This window comes from Drosophila ananassae, chromosome 3R (assembly GCF_017639315.1).
Source record: "Drosophila ananassae strain 14024-0371.13 chromosome 3R, ASM1763931v2, whole genome shotgun sequence".
Classification (NCBI taxonomy): domain Eukaryota; kingdom Metazoa; phylum Arthropoda; class Insecta; order Diptera; family Drosophilidae; genus Drosophila; species Drosophila ananassae.
The window spans coordinates 23,629,153-23,650,005 of NC_057930.1; the positions used below are offsets into that span (position 1 = coordinate 23,629,153).

The window sequence follows — 20,853 nt, forward strand, 5'->3', positions numbered from 1 at the left end:
TTTAGAACTGGCTGGCTGGCATCTCTTACCCTTAATATATGGTCTTAGTTTAACCATTAGTTGTTGCTCTTGCCATTGTTTGCTGGTTTTGGTTGCCAGAAGGTCAACCGGAGCTCTTAAGTTGGGCGGAATGTGCCCTTTATACTCTTAGTAGTCCCCGGCTGGATGAGAATTAGAGAAATGTTCACAGTTTGTGCCAGTTAATGAGCTGGAAATGTAAACTTCCAAATGTTTTAACTGTTGCGTTGTGGTTTGTTGTGGAACTTTTAAGGGACTTTCAAATGCAGCGAGTCCCTGTCCAAATAAATAATTGAGATTTTTGGAGGAGATTTGAGTTTTTCAACTGAGATGTCTGTGGACATGTGGATAAGTAATATCATCTCGAATAAAGTTCAGACTTCTCTCTAAGACTGACGAAATCCTGGCAATCATCCTTGCTTCATTTTGCTGAACAATCCAATTATATTGAAAGAGCCATAAAAACAACAATGTAAATTCCTCAAAAGTGTCAAAGCAATCAACGGAAAAAAATGCTGAAAAAGTTTCCCGAAAACTTTTGTGGCACGTACAGATACACAGAGAGGAAAACAGGGTCACAATAAGGAAAAGCCCACTCGGAACAAACACTTCTAATTAGTTGAAAAAGCCAGAAGACAGAAAAAAGGACGCAGGCAGCGGGGCATCTGCCAACAAATTTATGATAATAATTCACAACAAACGAGGAGCTGCAGGAAATGTGATTTAAATATAAACAATAACAACGGAAAACAGTACAAAATATACTGGCATATAAAGTAATTAAAAAGTTTTCGACGCATTTATGGCTTTTGTGTATTTATTCTTAAATCTTTTTGTTTTTCTACTTTTTCGAGTTCAAAACAGAGACCAGAGAATAACAAATAAAAGTTCAAAAGCCCGAGAGTGAAATTCAATTACGAGAAATGATTTTTTCATTCAAGTTTCCCTTTCTTTTTTTTTGGTTTAGTAAAGGGTAGGTTAAATAATAATCAACCAGAGATATGAAGGGAGCTTCATTCCCGGTTTAATTGGCAGCCATCAGAGAGGGTTAATTCGAGAATGGAAGGGGGAAATGAAGAAAACAAAGATCAGAAGAGCATCTGGGAAATTAGGTCACCTGTTCACACACACATACCATACCCACCTTTGAGGATAATTATCCAGACCTCATGTCGTATACTTAATCTGGCTAAAAGCGCACTTAAAAATCATTCACGTTAGCATTCGCATTTGCATTAGCCGTTAGCTCGCTTCTTGGCCACTTTGTAGTTGCAGCCAACTAACGAATCTATAAAACAAAAGGGGAACATGGCAAAAATATAATGGCTGGATGGAAGAACCAACAAAGAACAAAAATATGGCACATAAAAAGCGGAACTGTGTTAGTCGTGCAAAAATCTCTTAGCTCTCTAACCAACGGGCCCGGGACGGGAAACAACTACTAAAATAAAATATACCCAACAACAACAATATACTGAAAAACAATGTAAAAAATGTTCCTTCTGAAAACGAGCTAAAAACGAGCTAAAAGCAGCATTTCCGCTTGGCTTGACTTCCACGGCTCCATCCATGGCCAGGACGCAGAAATGATGCTGATGATGTTGCTAGGTCTGGTATGGTCTGGTCTGAGCCTGGTCTGGTCCATTGTGGCCCCGACAATTGCCAACTGCAAGTAACTCAAACAAAGGAGTGCTCGGAAAAGCACGGCAGAAACCAGGCAGAGCCCTTTGCTGTTGCTTGTTGCATTTAAAAGCCCCGTCAAATGGGGTTTACTTTACGGATAATAAGTTAATTCGCTTGTAAATAACTTGGCCAAAGAATCTGTCGAGGTAAGCGTACTTCAGAAGGCCGAAGCTGATGAGTGAAAGTGCTTTCAAGTATTGGCTATTGTTTTGAGGGAACGTCATGTGCGGGGACTGGTCTTAAAATCTCCATTATTATAAGCCCCTAGGAGAGCTTGTGGCAAATCAGACAGAATTGCCAGAATCCATTTGCATTCCAAATGAAAAGCGCTCAAAGAACTTATTTTACTGCGGCCGAGTGGTGTGAAAATTGTTGCCACAACCACACAAATCCTCATTACCTCATAAAAGGCTTGCCTTTGATATCCGAAACCCTTTTTTCGGTCCTCCGTCCTGCTTCGTCCTGCATCTGCATAACTAACGAATGCAGCTCGTCCTCGGGCTCTGCTCGCCTTCTAATTTGTATCCCAAAAGCATAATTCAAAATTCAAATTGCAGCACCATTAATGCATTTGGCCAAGTGCTTAGTTAAAAGCGAAACCGGGCACTTCCCATCAACACCCCTCCCGGAGAACAACTATGGCCGTAACAATTTTCAATGAAAAATTTCGCATAATTTCGCCCCGAATGTTTATTTATGAAATTTTGTCGCGACAAACACCAACAAAAACAACAATCAAAGCTGAAAAAAAACAGAAATTTTCCTAAAATTCTGTTGAATTTGTTATCGCGCCATTTCTAGCTATTAACGCTTAGGAAGCAGAGGACACCGGAGTGTCGGAGGTGTTTTAGCCGAAAACAAATGCAAATTAACAAACTGTTTAAATAGCAGATGCCCCAGCATTATAGCCCCAGCTCCCATACTGTCCAGTACTCTCCGTCGTGATGATGTTGGGCCGGCTAATTGAATTCCAGCGAAATGTATTTCCGAAAATTGCAGCACACTTTTTTGTTTGAACTGAAAAAGCGGTTGAATCGTTTTAAAGTCCGAATACTTGTTGCTAATTAATTGAATTATTGTGACAGTCCATTTTCTGCATAGGAGAATAAACAAATTTAAATATATATATAAAATCTATTAAAAATAAAATTCCAATTATATGGGACTTTAATATTAAATTCATAAACGGAAACCCAGTCTGGGCTGAGGGAGTGAGTGTGGCATACATTGCCGCATAAATTATTTAACATAAAATGGGGCCGAGCACAAAGTTTTGCAATTTGCATGCCACGCCTACCCGCCCTCACACACACACGCACACACACACAAACATATACACCATACCATACCACACCACACAGTTCTGTAGATGCGCATAAATATAATGAAATTAAATTAAATGCATACGTTGCGCATACGCCACGTTAACTGTTGCTCCTAAAGGAAAGCTTCCACCTCAAAGGGAGTAGAGTGGGTTGCAGGTGGGTGGTCTGGTTTGTTGGGGGCAAGGTCTGAGGCAAGCAGTAAACGTGTTAACGACCTCCCTGGCAAAAAGTTGCAGCCAGCTTGCCGGCTTGCTGGCTTGCCTTTTTGCTTTTGGCTTCTCGCATTTTTGGTTGCGTTGCAATTTCATAAAAATTAAATAGAAACACATTGCAGCGTCGCCAGGAAGGAAGCCGAACGGAACTGAACGACGTTGGGCGTGCGTCTCCATGGGCGTGGTTCTGCGGGTTCTTCCTGGTTTCTGGTTTCTGGCTGCATGCCGTCTCACCTACCTGCTTGCTGGTTGCTGCTCTCTACCAGCCAGAAATTATGTACTTAATAACAGCTTCAACAACTTTGCTTTATGCGATGGCATTTATGAAAATGCAAAACCCCTTTTCAGCTGCTCTTTGTGCCAAGGCACTTGAAAAGTGCCAGTTTTCCATTGCGCCCACGTGAGCCAGGTACTTCCCCAGCGTTGGGGGGGCTAGAGCGGAATAAGTTTATGCATTGTGCCGGGTCGTTGGGTTGTGGCGCCGCCCCAGGGACACAGTACATCATGTGGAGAGCTCTGCCAGCTCCACCAGCTAGTTATTGAATTTTAAGTGGCTGATGTGAAAGTAACTGGGTAACTAATATTTAACCAATTTAAGTTGGTACTTCAGAGAGTCGGAAAAAACATAATATTAAGACTTAAATTTATTCGAAAGAGTTCCCAGCACACATTCAAGGCATACTTGTTTGGCAACTCCTCAATCCAACTCATTTGCAATTAATATCAAATTACGAGCCAACATTCCCAGCCAACATTCCTCCATGCAATGCGCCTAATGAGTTCAAAAGCCGTTCGCAATGACTCATGGCCAGGACTCGCAGTGCAACCGGCAAAGAATCCCCCATATGAAGACATTCATTTGCATTAATTGATGTCAAATTGTTTCGCCCGAATGCCAAGAACTTTGGCCCCACCCCCACTCCTGGCAGTCCTTGTGGGTTAGCCCCAAACCGACCAAGACATTTAAGCCAAGAAACAGTCAGACAGACGGGCAGATGGGACAAAGGCGAGGATGCCGGATGTTTCCCCTCGAACAGCTCACGTCCCGGAGCCCAATGAGCCGCAAACTCATTGGAAATTATTGGTACATCAGGCGATTAGAGCAGCCAGCCATTCAGCCAGCCGGGCGGCCATGGCCAGCAGCAAATGGCCAACTATTCGATTGCTCATCTGCAGGATGCTAATGCTAAATGCTTGCCACATTAACTCGATTGGCCGCCGTCCAAGGCTCAATTGTTGGACGCATAATTACCGGGCGATGGACGTGAGTTCGAGACGTAGAAATTAAACTAAAGACGAGACAATTGGCCAAAGGACTCCCTCCCCGTCAATGTCTTTATCCAGAACAAAACCATAACCCTTTCCCAATTCTTTGGGCAAAGAAGGGAGCGAGACAATCCAACGATTTCCTTCGGATTTCCGGCAGACAAATTCAGAGTTTGGTTCGTTGGTTGTTTTGGCCCCAAAAACTTTTGGACTTTTTCGCCCCGTCCTGGTCTATACGGCTCAAAGGACCCCGTCCATCCATCCATCCATCTGGTGTGCTGAGTGTCTGGCTGGAATTTTCTTGTTTACGAGCAAATAGTTGTTGTTATTTTAAGTTTTATTTTGCTGTTCCAGTGGCTCTCGAGCAGCCATAAACTTTGAGGTCCTTCTTGAGGTCCCCGCCCCTTCTCATCGTTCGAAAAGCGGAAATTAAGTTTTCAGAGAAGGACTCAGCCGTCGACTTCTTAGCCAGGCGATAAGTGCGATTTTTGACGATTTCGTTTCGTTTTCGTACTGATGAAGGGCCAGGATACATATATCTTACTTTTTTGCTCCCTCCTCCCCTCCCCAATCCCTGGCCATTTCTTGTGGCATTTATTGTGCAAACAACGCGCCAAAGAGGAAAAAGTTGTGGGCTGCTTGAGACATCAACTTGGTCATTCTCCACGGAACGAATACTACCAGAGAACTACCAGAAGTTCCAACTCCGATTGAGTCCTGCTCCCTCCCCTGAATCTCCTGCGGCTTTTGTTTTTACCCGGCCCGGCTCGGCCATCTTTGTGTAACTTTAATGAGTCGAGCGCATTGCGACTGAACTTGAAGCAACTTTGAAGTCCGAAAACTGTACAAATGGCAACAGAAAACACAATTTGTAGAGCAGCTCCTCCTCCTGTTTTTGTTCCTGATTCTGCTCCTGCAGCTGGGAAGTGAGCAGGAATCAGAGCCTGAGAAGTTCTGAGCCGGCAACAGGCTTTTGAGTGCCCTGTGGTTGCCCCTTAATTAATCAAGGAGAATCTCAGTACAAAGGTGTCGGTGCAGGAGCTCACTCTAATGAAGTAAAATCCATTTAAATTTCTATTTCAGAGACTGGGGCTTATGGGAGAATGTTTTACTTTTATTTAGGATTACTGTTTTTAGGTTAGAGCTTAAAAAAATAAATAATTTATTAAGCTATTACTTTATTGCACACATAAGTGTGGCGTACAAACTTTTATAGCATACTCATTATAGCATTAAGCTATTCAGGGACTAAGGTCCTTTCGACTGCTTTAAGGCCAATCTAAGCTGCTGAAGCTCAAGCCAAGCTATCCTAACTCATCCCGCAAGAAGCTTTAATGTCCTGCCTTCCTTTTGATTGTGGCCATTTACATTTGGTTAATGTGAGGCGCTCAATGGCGGCGCTAATGGAGTTACCAATGAGAATGCCAAATGAAGACCTTATCGCTTTATGCGGCGCTTCCAGTCCGCCCGGCATCTGTCCATTAAAACGATGCCGAGCCGGGACCCGAGATGGGCCATTAATTACGGCACGCCTCGGTGGCCAAAGAGAGGGGAACCGCCAGAAATGACGCCGGGGCATCTACAAATTGGCCTCCCGGCAGCTGCGGCGGCATTCCCACGTCTGCAATTGCATTAAATGCGCAAATATTTTTCCGTTTTCCAGCTGCCGATTTTTATTCAATTTAACAATTTTATTTGATTTTGTCGCCGCTCTTTTTTGTCGATTTTTTTGTTTTTATTCGATTTGTTCCAGGCCTTTTTTCTGGCGCTAGTTCTGCGTCAGCAGATTGTGTGATTTGTGAGGCAGATGGGCGGCAAAAAAGTGGGGGGTGGCCAGGATGCATAGAGATAGAGTTACGGGATACGGCTACATCGGCAAACGTTGTCAATGGCTACACGCGTGAACAAGAATTTGGCAGCTGATTTGTTGATAGACGGAACATCTATCCGGCATACCACCCACAGGAGCAGAGTCCCCCAATCCGTCTAGTCCCCAGTCCACGTCCATTGTCAACGCCATTTACGCGCTTCACTGGGCGCTGGGGCTGCTCAGAAACAAAAAAAAAAAACCAGGTTCGAGCCTAGGGAACGAAAACTTTCACACAAAGCACAAAATTCTATCTGCCAACGGCCTGAGCATGCAAAAAGCAATGGCAACAGGAAACTAAATGCAGGACGACTGCCCAAACATGTGAATCCTGGAAAGCAGTCCAGGGTAAGAGCTAAGAATTGTATCGACTACAAGTTACTTCCTAGCAGGTTTTCTTAAAAATATTTGAAATTTAAGAAGTAGTCCTTGACTACCATTGTATTCCTCTTATATCATGTTGAAAATAAATACTTTTTCTATAAGTACAGGGTACTAACCAAAAAGGAAGTCCTATCCCTGCCCTTGGCAGGCAAATCGCATTCGTTACGTATTTTATGATATTTTTCCTTCGGCTAAGAGCTGGCTGGTAACGCCACCGAACAGAAGAAATGATTTTATTTTGCTGACTGCCGTCGTAACTGAAATTGCCTAATGCTAACTGCGGATGCCACTGTCGAGAGCAGAAGACGGCAGCGGATGCCACAAGCCGAGTGGGAAATTTGAAGGGGACCGTAGGAAATGGCTGGAAAGTTACGGATATGAGAGGAAGCACCAAACGCCTTTTTTTCTGAATCTTCGTTATAAAATCAAAACTAGAATATTTGTATAAATAAGAGCTTACACAAGAATTTGTGATTGATAGGGAATATATCTATGAGTCCTTTAAGGTTAGTCCCCATACAGGACTCTCTATCCAAGCCACACTTTCCTCAAGTTTTTGGCCAAATGGGTTTCTCTTTTATGTTTTATGAGCCACAATAATGTAAAACAGAAAGACCAGCGAATAAGCAGGGAAATAATTCTGGATTTCCAATTTCTTGAGCCAGTTTGCATAGCTCCTGGGCTCTGGAGGCAGGCAATTTTATGTCCTGCAAGGACACACACAACTTTGACGCTTTTTTTAGCAGCGTAAATTCAATTTGTTTTGGGAATATCAAAATGTTTTTGGTTGGGCTTGGTTTTGGGTCTGGTTTTTTGGTATTTTGGGTTTTTGTTTAGGAACTGGGCTTACTGGTTTGGGGTTTTTTGGGCTCTTTGGCTGGTTGCTGTTCTTGTTGCTGTTTTTGCCAACATTGGTGTCCTAAACGGTCAAATTCAAATTGAATTTATTCGCTGCGAATTTCCGTTGCACACAAAGCCAAATATGCAGCCCGGCACGGACACGGCTCGGGACGATGGCATCCATTTTGCATATACAATTCCAATAAAGAGGGGACAGGAAGTGCTTTCTGGCTGCGAGAATATTTTGGTTTGATTTTATTTGGATTGCTTTGACGGTTTCAAGCGGTGCACCCGACTGCCCGTTCGAATTAAATCATCATCATCATGGTCCTGTTCGAATGGGTGTATATTGTGAATTTATAATGCGCTTAATGTGAGTTATAATTCAATTTTCCGAGACCAGACCCAAATATGTGAACAGTTTGTGATTTAAAAGGTTCTTCCTACAATTGAATAAAAGTGCAATTTGTTTCAGGCATGAAACTCATAAAGACTTCAGGATCACTGAGTTTTTCAATTAGAAATAAACCCATTCTTAGACACGCACTTGAATCCAATTCAGCCGACAAGTCATAAACACTTCATCCATCAGTCAGGGCGCGTCATATAATATTTCTAGATTCCGGAGAACCCCTTCTATGCGTTTTTAAGGCTCGCGTCTTTATGGGCCATGAAAACAGACAAGAACATCTGCTACTCCGGTCTTGTAGAGCTGTAAAAACCTATTAGGAGTCTAAAAATTATTTACGATTTGCAGTCGCATAATTTACGAGTGTGTCGAACCGAACCAGAAATGAACTACCAAGCGTTTTATGGTCCGGACTTCAAACTTAAACTACGTTCACAAAAAAAACAGAAAACGACGCGACTAATTGAAATATATTTTTATACTTTTATGTGCCACAAGCACGTTTCGTCCTCCAGCCCCCAGCTCCTGCGCTTCTTCGCCCCTCAAGGATCACGAGGCAAGGACATCGAGGGTTCGGGTAATGTGTCGCCAGAGGGTGACTAACGTCGAAGTCCTTTGCACTGCGGCTTGTTATTTTTTGTTACCTCACCATATGGCAGTTGACTTTTACGATATAGTACTACGGCTATGGCTCATCCTTGCCCAGGTCCCCCACTGGAAAAATAAAACATCAAGCCCCATCTGCCACCCCCTTCATTTCGCATAAAACTTGTCCTCGAACACTTTCCTTCTCGTCTAATTTATGCGTCTCGTCCTTTCCCAATTTGTAAGGAAGCACTGGCACGGGTCATGGGTAAGGAAGCTTCTAGAGTTTCTATAAGTTTGCACTGAAATGGCTTCATTAACAAGCAGGAAAGCCTCAAAAAAGCGACCTGTTTGGGGTCAGGATTTGAGGATTAGAGATGGACAAGGGTAGTAGGTGTTCTAGTCTTTCTCGAATAAGAACTTTAAGCCAAAGATTTTGTGAATTTTAAACTAAACAAAGTTCTGTTTACTTTTTATCTCATCACATATTTATCATGTAAATTATTTAGCCATCACTAGGACACCTTATCCCCTCATATGAGTAAGGACCTAATTTTATGATAAGTTGGGAAAGTGTTGGTCCTCATATATTTTTGAAGCCTTTTTTGCCAATTTATAGAACTCGGAATATTACATTTCTGACGTTGCTGATGTCCCAAGTCCGGAACGAGAGCCATTAATCAAATCTACGTCCATTTTATGAAAAATTTTTAATTCAATTTCGCTCGACTTGGCCCGTCATGGGGATGGGCTAATGGCTCCACAATACTGCGCCTGGAGGCGTGGCACTTAATCGAATTTACAATGTTGTTGAAACGGAGGAGCTGGCGCGCTTTTGCTTACTTTCTGTCAATATTTGATTTGGCATTTCTCACATTTGCAGAGGCGCCGGCGGCAACAGCAATTAAAGTTCGCGCCGGCCATGACACAGTGGTTGATTATGTATGGCGAAGGCGGCCAAAAATAGTTCCAGTTGGAATATTGAGCTCAAAATTTTTGTGCTGCTTTATAGACTCAATATTATGAAGAACATTATTAAACAAAGGCAAAAACCATTCGTTAAGGCCATAAAAAAATACAAAATAACATTTTAAAGCTTTAATTCAATTGCATACTTTCAGGCTCAAAAATTCCTTATTTATTAAATATGTTTTAATTTCATTTTATTATCAATATACAAAATAAAATGGACAATAATATTATTCTAACAAATCAAAAACACTTTTCGAAAGAATCGTTTTACATTTGGAGGGTAACTTTCGTTGCCCGGTTATGAAAGGATCTGAAGTTAATAACAACCGATTTATAAGGTCCCTATTAGTGGCAATACGTGAGGTTTTACGTGTATGATTGAGTCGATACTTCTTAACGTCCTTGTTCCTTGACTCCGCAGCTTCTTCTGAGAGCTCTCCAATGGATACCAATGCATATTTAATAACATCTGGGGCATGAATAAGTATTTTATGCACTGAAGAAGGCAAATAATACCAGGAATACTTTGTTGTTAGTTCCCTTGCAGTATCTAACGCTAGTTTTCGAAATTTTTCCACATTGATTTTATATCCAGACGACAAGGCTTGCAGTACTGTTGCACATTTTTCAATTAAATGTTGTTCAATGCCTGTTATTTCAGCCGATAAATGAGGATTATTAAAAAATGTTCTTGCAGTGTTGCCGTCATTTGAATTTCCACTGCCACCTGTTCTTGGTTTGTCGACAATAAGACCCATTTTTTCACGAAATTCGGACTGAATATTTTGTTTCCTTCTCTGAACCAGTTCTTTATTTTCTTTCCCTCTTATTTGCCATTGACGGATTTCAAGTTTATATGATACGTGAAGAAAATACTCAAAGAAACGAATATACGCATGTAATGGAGACAATCCAAATTCATACCGATCTGTTCTGACTTTTTTTTGTAGGCATTTGTCAATGTCGTTCATTTCCGTAGGTCTAGCTTGGCATATGTAGCACTTTGAAGATGATGTTTCACTTAAGGCATTGCACACTTTGCCATCCACCATTGTGAGTTGAAGGATATGATCAACGCAGAATTTCCGGTTGGTAGCCGTTTTAAATTCGGTGGGAGTTAGTTGTTGAATTTTGTTTTTAAAATACTCTTCTTCATTTTTAATTAAATTTACTGATTCCTTTTGAAATTGAATGCGAATCGGGCGGCAATAACGGGTAGACGATGGTCGTGGGTTTTTCCAAATAATTTTCTGTTCCTTATCATTATCAGATTTTACAAATAGTTGAAGAGGAACATATGATGTCACAAATAAGCAACTGTCTTCCAAATTATTATTTTCAAATTTTTGCTTATATTCGCTGTGTCCAGAGCTGCCATCGAAGCCCCATTTCCCTTTTAAAGTGAGGTAATTATGAGACTCATCAAGTTTATCTGTTACATCGCTTTGTAACTTTAAAATGCGAGACGCAGTGTGGTCCAATAAGCTTTGTAGCGAAACTTCTATGTCAGATTCTGTAACACTTATTAGTTCTGGATAGCTTTCCTGTTTTTCCTTTAAAATATTATTGTAACAGGGAAAAAAGTTTGCCTCTATTTTACTGTTAACAAAGCTTTTGATGTGTTCATATTGCTGTTTTGTTAAATTAGCTTCAGTTATAAGAGCTACTACTTCACATTCCTTTGCTGGAAATATCGAAGGATTCGGTTGCCTGCAAACCGAACGTATGTCATCCGCAGCGGACTGATTGACCTCTGATATTTCTGCTATTCTTCGCCTCTTCGTTCTTTCTGAGCACACTGCTAGACTTAATTTTGGACGTCCTCGATCAGATGATTTTCTGGATTGACTTAAACATATATATTCAAATTTTGCTAACCAATCAGAATTTACTTGAATAACTTTTACTTTATTTCTATAGGATTTATTCCACATATCAGCAAACTTTTTGAATAAGTAATCAAGTACTTTCTTAGAAATATTTTCAATAATTTCGTAACCATCAGATTGAAATCTATGTTGTAGGTCGTCATATACTTTTTTAGCTTTATCAGGAAATGAACCTATTACTGAGCACCACATCTCAAAAATATTTAAACGTGATATTTTGCACTGATATGAATTGCCTGTATATAAAAACAAACTTAATTAAATAAAAAAATCACAATTGCGCAAATAAGATTTCAAAGCACAAACGAATAAGACGAACACAACAAAACACAAACTACGCACGAAAAGAGCAAAACACAAAATTTGCTCGAACACAAAAAATGGAATAAGTCAGAAGGTTGCAAAAAGTTGCAGCTCAAATTTAGAACATAGACTAAGAAAACATTCACTATTATTAATAAATAAGTTTCATTAAAGGGAGTGACGGGTAACACAACTTTTTCTTTATCTTAATTCTATGTATACACAAAAATTCGGCACTCGTCAGGTCACTAATGAAACACTAACTTTAAAACAATAACACGACACATAATGACATAAAAATTACTCCGTTTTATAGTACATGCCTTTACTTTCATAATTCATTTTATTTGATTATGATTGACCACGATTTACTATTTTAATTAAATTTTTTCAAAGGAGCTAATTTTTAAGCTGCGTTCACTGCAATGATCAGGTGTTTTGATTGTCTCTCTTCTCCCCCTATTCGTACAGCGAGGGAAAGAGACAGAACGAAAATGAAAATACCGTTTGTTTTATTGATCTGTTAAGAAATAATTTTAAGACAAAAAATTAAAAATTTCGGACTTTCGTTTTTTTATTTTTGGCCTATGGAATCAACCACTGTGCATGAGGGCCGGATGGGATGGGATGGGCTGGCACTGGGGCTACCGCCTTTTGACAGCTCCCGTGATGGATTCTCAAGGGGCGGGCATTACGAGGACAAAGCTTTTATGCTACAGGTAAACTCAATTTTCACTTCAATTTCTCTCAATTTGTGCGGGAGAAGAAAACAAGAATTTAATATTTAATTTCGCACAGTTTAAAATTCTTTTGGGGACACCAGTCCCTCGCCGATTATTTGATTTGGTTACACATGAGACCACTCCCACCAAAAAGGACTCCCAGAGACCCAAAGCAGAGTTTTCAGCTAAAACTCAATTTATTTTCGTAATAAGACAAAGTAATGAGGGTCATTTGACATAAATGATGTTGGCCAATAGGAGAGTCCTGGGCATGCGGATGTGCTGGTGTGTCCTTTTGGTTATTTGTTTGCTTACATTGACAAATTTTTCATGTTGCCACCAACACAGAGCGGCAGGGATATGCAAAAAAGGTCTAAAAAATATATATACTTAATATATTGACGGGGGATATAAATGGATTATATTTGGTTGAATTAAAGCGATTAATCTACAGTCTCCCAACAAGGCTTTAAGGCTTTATTTTTCTAAGAATCTTTTTTAAGGAAATTGTGTGCTTGGCGGAGGGGGACTTAAGAAAAACTCCAGAAGTGCTTTCCACCACTTAACATCGATTTTTTAATACAACCTCCTCGCCGGTCCACTTAAAGTTTTTAAAGTTAACAATGTTTGCTCTCCAAATATAATCAGCTACTCGAGCAGATGTGCAGCCAAGCAAGCGACTCCCCCTCCACCTCGCCCCACGACAGCCCCAATCAGCCATCCCGCTTGCCACTCCTGCCACAAAAAAGTTGCGACTGAGCTGAGGGGTGAAGACATCCCCGCATTCTGGGCACTTCGTTGTAAAATATTACGCATACGCCACGCCCGCATTGCCACGCCCAGTCGTCGTAGACAACGTCTATCATACAATTCGCCAATTTTCATTCAAATAAAATCAGCGAGAAGCGAACAGGACGAAGGACTAAGGGCGTAGTGGATGGACGAGAGTGGCTGGAAGAAAAACGGGCGAAAATTTCAACATCAATGGAAAATGCGCAATAAAAAGCGTCTATAAAAATCGGCTATGCACACACGATATGCAATATGGATGCCCGTAGACTACGTGGACCATCATCAGGGTCTGTCTGTCTTTCCATCGAGAATCCTGTCAGTCCTCCCAGTGCCAGTCCTCAAACACAAAAAAATCCACCATCTCCCGACAAAAAGGCGAAGCAACCGTAAATGGTGCACTTCGTTTAATTTTTAATTCCGTTCGGCATTATCCTTGATTTATTTTATGGGAGGCATCGTCAACGCTGTATTCAACAATTATGATCCGAGGGGAAGGTGGAGAGGCATGCCGTTGCGAAAAAAAAATGCCGTGGCAGATGAGGCAAAAGCCTGATCGGAAAAACACACGTGTGTAATGGGACGCCAACGCTTCAATCCATCCTCCAGGACATGCGTATCGTTAGCCATTTTATTTTACTTTTTCCATTTTTTTTTTTGGTTTCAGGCGTTGGCGTTTGTATTTGCTTATAGCGCATTTGTGGCCATGTCTGATTAACTGTAAATTCAATTTCGAATTCCCACTCGAATCTCGGCCCAAACGAAGCAATTCGATTGGCATGGCGTATCACATTACCTCTCGTAAATGCTAATAATTGTCACTTGCGCTTAAAGCATTTCGTAATTTGTGCTTTAGATAGGACCTCGCCATTAAACACGCATTTTAAAAGCAAATCCATATACATGATATCATATTATCGGATGAAACCACATCGAATTGGTAGCCAAATGAAATGTAAGCCTTTAATTAACACCAAATATTCATGAGTAGAGTCGAGGAGGGAGCTGACCACGAGCTATTGCCACTGGTCGGCGATGACGGACAATGTTAATTAAATTAAACAGAAAATTAATTACTAAATTAAGCGAAAGCAAACCTTCAAATTATTTCTGGCATTAAATTCTCATCCTTGTTACCGGCAAACTTTCATAATTTCTTGAAGGAAAAACTTTCACTCGGTGGCCCAGGCAATTTACCGCCAATTTCCAAAATTCGATAAATTTTATGGTGCCACCTTAGTCACCCACTGACTTCCATTGAAGTTGGTCCCTTATCGATCCCAAATGCCGCGGGGAATGCCGCCAAGGTGAGCCTATAAAATTTCAGACTCGATAAGCGGCATGGCGTGGGGCAAATGAGAATTTTCTCGCGTCGCCCCAAGCTGCTTTGATGTCCTGCCGAGCAATAGATAAAACAGACAAAGGACGACAGCGCTTCATTTTTCCGCGATATCAGAGCTCAGAGCCGCCCCGCAAACTCACAGCCCCGACAGCTCCACAACGCGGGAAGCAAAAACAAAAAATGCGGAAAAGCGGAAAATGAAGAGAATGTCTTTTGTGTGCGCAGTTGCATTTTAAAATTGTTCAATCATAATTAATGCAAGTTTGCAATTAAAAGCATTGCATTCAAATTATGTTGATGACGATGCCGGGCTGACGTGGTAAACGTGGTTGGGACGCCAGATAACCGGATGTGCTTCGTAGTCCATGCAAACGATCCAACTGTGAACTGCACAGAGGAGACATTGATGGCCAGTGGCGTGGTTACTTCGGAAGAGGAGGGTCTTCCTAACAGAGGTCCTTTATCAGAGAACCACTCAAAAATAGATTCTAATTACTAATTTCCATTTAATTGGTACCTGAACAGTTATTAAGAAATAACTTCTGTGACCTCCTGACGCCTCTGGGCTGCTGCTGCATTATTGGCCGTGTGGTCGGATGCTGCGCCTTTTGTTCATCTCTACAACGGTCCACTAGAACAACAACAGGACACTACTACAACAACTGTATTGCATTTGCAGGAACAATATGAGCCGACAGCATTTCCTTTTTATGATGGCCGCATTTTAATTGAAACTGTTTTTGCAAATTTATGAAGCGCATAACTTTAAATGGCACTAAAGTTAATTTCAATGCGGTTGCCTCAGACAAAAGGGACCATCCTGCCCCATCCCTTCCCACTCACACATACACACAAAGGCGCTGGCTGAGAAAAGAGGGCGTGGCTGTGGTTTCCTCGCTTCAACACACACACACACATTCAGAAGGCACACAAAATTGTATGCAAAAGCTAGCAAAAGCTCAATGTTATGCAACGCAGGAAGAAGGACTCGAAAGCATGAGTGCCGAAGTGCACTGAAGGACCTAATTTAACGTGAAAACTTTGCGGTTTCGAATCGGTGTCAGTGCAATCCAATCAGGGTTCAATAACCCAATCTCGGCCAGTCGAGCAGGCACTTAAATTGCGAAAATAAATGGCCTGTAAGTGTCAGTTGTTCGAAAATGAATTAAAGGACTTAACAACTGCAGCGTGACGGGGAAGCGACAAGCGCAATAATGAACAATATATAATGAGTGCCAACAACTATTATTGTGGCAAAAATTAATGAATTTAAATGCAATTTTTATCGATGTAAAATTCATAATTGCATGGCCATTGTCAATGCACTTATTGCCTTATTTCACAACATGTCCGACAGGACATGGACACGGCCAGGAGCCACTAGCCTGGAGCGAGAGCGAGGAGCAACAACAAATTTATCAACAAATTATTTATGAAGTGTTTACAATGTGCGGGGGTTTGTGTAATTGGACGGGTTTGCTTCCTGCTGGCCCCAGCTCGAACCCCATCCGAGCCACCTTCCACTCAATTAGCAATCCCATTTAAGCTCACTGACCTAGAAGGGCGAAATGCAACTGACAGTTGATAAGCAACGCGAATATAATATCCTCCCCATGTCCACCTTATCACACTACTTGCTCAGCCCCCCGAAGCACCAATAACCACAACAAATTGGCCTAAATGATAGCGCTCGTTGGCGGGGAAGCAAAAATCAATTTGAAATATTGCAAATTTCAAATCCTCCACCAGCCGCAGAGGCACTTAGTCCGATCCACATAAATTTTTAGCCTATATCCCGTGCCATCCCCCGCCATCTAATTAGCGTAATGAGTTTTGCGATTTGTGTATTTGCGGAGTTATACTTTTGTGTTCGAAAAACTGGGGGGAAAACTCCATGCACAACTTATGTTCATGGTTAAAAATTTGAAATTTATGAGCCAGCGACAGGAAACTTTTTGGGGGCCAGATGGGTGCCAGGAGGCTGGATGGAACTTTTTGGGAACTTAATGGGAAAGTAAGTATTAAAGTGGAGCTGCCTTCGAGTAGTTCTAATGAATGCCCCCTTGAGCTCTGCTCACAATATGATTACGCAATTTCCAGCCCCCAAGTCGAGCCAAGTTTTGGGGCCAATTATTTGGAGATGGCCAGCCATCCTCACATTGGAATTGGTTGGCTATTTAATGGCCACCGGCCGTGCCTCGACGGCTGTCCGAACTATTTTCCAATTATGCACAGCTTCCGCTGTTAGTCGCACACCTTTGTCAAATGCCCCGCAGGCCAGAGTCCTTGCTGCCCCGCCCTGCCCTGGCCAGCCCCTCGTCAAAGTCAGTGGCTCTGCGGCCTATCTAAAGTGTCAGCAGGATATCATAGTCCGGCTCCTCGAGTGTCACTCCAGTGGGGGGGTTGGACGGGTTGGTGTGTGGTCAGCATGGCGGCTTCTAATACGTGTCGATAATATTGACGGGGTGTAATTTTGATTGCCACGCCCACTCGCCTAATCAAGAGGTTTGTGGGGGACCAGGTCGTGTGACTAATTGACGCCTAATGGCCAATCTGTCCAGAGAGCATCTATGTCTGCAGGAATACTTGAGGAATGACCTAACATCTGATTGCCTGGAGTATTTCTCGTGAAATGTAACCATTTTTGAACTTTATTTTTGCTCAAACAATTCCAACTAAATAATAAACTCACGAAAACATGCAAGCCAACTTCAACAGCTTAGTATCTTTTTTGCTTCGCAAGGGATTAGGGTGCGGTGTCTGGAAAACTCACACTCAGTGCAGGGTTTCTTGTGAATAAAATGCACAGACACCAAATTAATTTCCTGCGGTCGGCCTCACCGGACCACGCTGCGTATGTGTAATATAATTCATGTGGCTCGCTCACCTAGGTCCGGCGCAGCGAACAGCATAAAGCACAAGCTTAATTAAATTCATCCATTGTTGGATCTCGGAGATAGGAGCATGCCCTTAGTCTGAGCTCATCCGCAGTAAGCTGATTGGATACTGTCTCGCCGAGACTGCAACGTGGCGTATACGCAATTCAACAAAGCAAAAAAACATAAATAATTCTTGAATTAACTATTGTACCAGTATTTTATTAGCTGTGAAAGTTTGGCCCTCAGCATTATGCAATCTATGCCAGCAATTGACAAACTTGTTACAAGTTTTCCTTAGTTTCCCCTATTTCCTTGTTGGCAATACATCAATACATCATCCGAAACATGGTTCATTTGCCTGGACTGCGAGGAGAAAACTGCGAGAAAAGTCACAGAACATTAACTTGAACTATGACAAACTTTTGACTTTGACAAAGATGCCAGCAACCGAATATCTCCCTCATCCTGCTGCGTTTCATCCTACTGAGAGCTGAGAGCTGAAAGCTAGATGGGTTGGAGACTTTTCCAGCCAAAGTTTTTCAAAGCTATTTTTGACTGCGGTCAACTAAACACACACAAAGTGGATGGACCCAAAAGGGCACAGGGATCGGGGTTGTCTGGAGTCACAAAACCCCAAACAAAACTGTCGCCAAAGACGAACTTCATCTTGATGCGGTCGGATTCAATTAGATGTTGCCAGACCGAGACCGAAACCGAAAAGGAAACCTAGCCCAAGACCAAGGCTCAATTCAAAATTTAAAGTTTTTCTTCGGTGGCCACGAAAGAAAAACATCCAGATACCCTGCCAAGTTAAAAGAACTTGGTTTAAAAGTGGCAATATTTTACTTACAAAATAGCCAACTATCTGAATACAGATCTGTGTTAAAATAAGTAATTTTTATTCCCAATTTTGTACATTTTTTTAATCCAAATTGACCCTCTTGAGGAGGCAGAAAATAAAAGTCAAGGCGAGTTTGATTAGAGGGCGTTGCTAGTCTGGAGGTGGGTCTTCAGGTTGCCGGGCATGGACATCGGTCAGTTTAGTGTAGGAAGAAGGAAAATACGCCCAAATTACATCCTTTGCATAGTGACGACGGCTACTGTGCACTTTGCATTTTCCACATTTGCATTTGCATGGTCGGTGCTGCCACAAACAGGCCTGAGGCAGCGTCATCGACATCGACATCGTCGTGGCGCATTATTAAAGATGCATGGCTTGAAATATTCAATCAACTTTGAGGGCGGGGCGGGGGAGGAGGCGGAGGCGGAGGTGCCACAGGGGCAGTAGTGGCAGTAGCGGGGGCGCGACGGATATATAGAGCCACAAAATTGGCAGCGTTATCGTCGGTGTGTTGATTTATGCAACATTGACGTTGATGCTGCAAAGTCACATTTGGCTGTTGGTCGAAAGCTGTTTGGGCCGGGCTCTAACTCCGGTCTTGGGGTCTGGTCAGGACTGGTTTGTCCTGGCATGAGCAAATATTTTGTGGCTATTGCTTTGCCTGCTCCTGTATTGTGTATATCGCACACACACACATGTGTGTGTGTGCTGTGTCCTGGAGGCATTCAATTATATTGTATGTATGTCGCTTGGGCGCCCAAGTCGAATGGCAATTTCAAGTCGCACGACATTCGGCCAGGCTGGACCCAAAGACTTCCCTCGAATGTCACTCATCGACCAAGTGCGAGTGTGTGCGAGTTAATTTGTTATTCAAATTTGTGTGTTATATATTGTTATTACAATGAAAATTGTTGCTACTCCTGTTCGGACCTCAGACTGATGAGAGAGCTCTGTTCAGCTTTGGCCACAGGCCAAAGGGCACACAGCTCTACGATGACGTGGCCAGGGTCAATAGTTTTCAGTGTCATTTCGGGGCGTGTGCCCTTACGAAAGCGCTCTGTTCGAAGGTCCCTATATGGAATAATTCATTATCCTATAGTGCTTTGGATGGAGAGTGGATGGGGTCTAGCTTTTTGTCTTTTCCGGACATATGTATATTTCATTTCCATAAAAAATGTGTTTTAACAACACCATAATATTTTTATTTTAATCCAGAATGTTATGGAAGGTGGTATTATATAATAAAATATTTAAAAACATAATTGAAACTTCATTAATACAAGCTATATCTAAGTTATGGCCAACAACTCTGATAAAATTTTATTTATGAACCCAGATTTTAACCACTTTCCTATGATTTATCAGCCCCATTAATTCTCCCTAAACCCTCTTTTTAAATAATCCACAATTAATGCTAATCTCAATTCATTTTCCACGAATCTGTATTTCACAATTGATTGCATTATTTAGCTTTCAGGCTAAGTGGAGTCGCAACTCCCCCCTGGACTTTCATTCACCTTGGGATTTGGCGAAAATTTCAAGACATTTTTAATCAAGTCTGGAAATCTGAATAAATTAACTAACACCACAATTTGGCTCCACCTGCCCCACAGGGCAAACATCAATAAAATGAATAAACAGTTTGGTTTTACCTTCAGATCAGTTGCTTAAAACTTTTAAGTTAAAACTGAATGTAACAAGTCAAAATTCGTATTTATATTTATTTCAGTCACCTTTTGATGAAACAAATTAGGAATTATTGTATTGCCATTTCATCATTACATTACGACGACTTTGCAACAATATTGCCCATCCTTACAGTCAGGGGAATCAAATGTCATATCTGGATGTTTTGTTGGATCTTGGCATTTTGGCTTTGGTTCGCAGAAAGCAAAAATTCGTTTAGATGGTTCTTTCGGATTTCGACCTAAATTCGATATATTTCTGATTAAGTCTTCATAGAAGCTTCATAGCTTTACTTACAGGTTCGATATTCTGAGGAATATGCGCATGTTAGGAACAAGGCAAACGTTAAGAAAATAAAAAAAATAGTTCGTTTTCCGTCCATGATCAATTGTTTGAAAGCTAAGCTAAAACTGACTGTATCAAGTCAAAATATGTTTTTATATTTTAATTTTTGAATATTATTTGATATTGTGGAACTAATTTGGTATACCATGCATATAATAAAGTTTCATAATGTGTGACTAATCAATTTCAAAGCGCCAAAGAATTCGACTTTTATGCAGTCAGGGGACTCAGATTGAGCAATTGGGTAGCAAAAATCAACATATTTTTTTCATTATTAAGATTTTGGCCTAGATTAATGGAAATATTTTAAAATATTCATCATAAAATAAAGATAGTTTAACTATATAATCATATTGTCTAACATTCATTTTTCAATTTGTGTTTTTTCTTTGATATTTGTCCATTAAAAATGCACTTTTAACATTTTTTAGAGTATTGGCAAAACTTTCTCGATATTTATATTCAAAAACGACAACTTTCATTGAAAGAATATTCA

General features: G+C 41.3%; 1 protein-coding gene and 1 long non-coding RNA gene across 2 annotated transcripts; both read right to left on the minus strand.

Annotated features, from left to right (window-relative positions):
* Window positions 1–9,513: 9,513 nt before the first annotated feature.
* LOC123257406 lies at window positions 9,514–12,354 on the minus strand. Its single transcript, XM_044716307.1, has 2 exons — window positions 11,469–12,354; window positions 9,514–11,409 (listed from the first exon to the last, which is right to left on the minus strand). Exons 1-2 carry the CDS (start codon window positions 11,591–11,593, stop codon window positions 9,789–9,791), a joined length of 1,746 nt encoding a protein of 581 aa, XP_044572242.1. The 5' UTR covers window positions 11,594–12,354; the 3' UTR covers window positions 9,514–9,788.
* A 7,679-nt stretch (window positions 12,355–20,033) lies between these two features.
* On the minus strand, window positions 20,034–20,850 carry LOC116654929. Its single transcript, XR_004310084.2, has 2 exons — window positions 20,310–20,850; window positions 20,034–20,253 (listed from the first exon to the last, which is right to left on the minus strand). It is a non-coding gene; the product is annotated as an uncharacterized LOC116654929 (long non-coding RNA).
* Window positions 20,851–20,853: the final 3 nt, after the last annotated feature.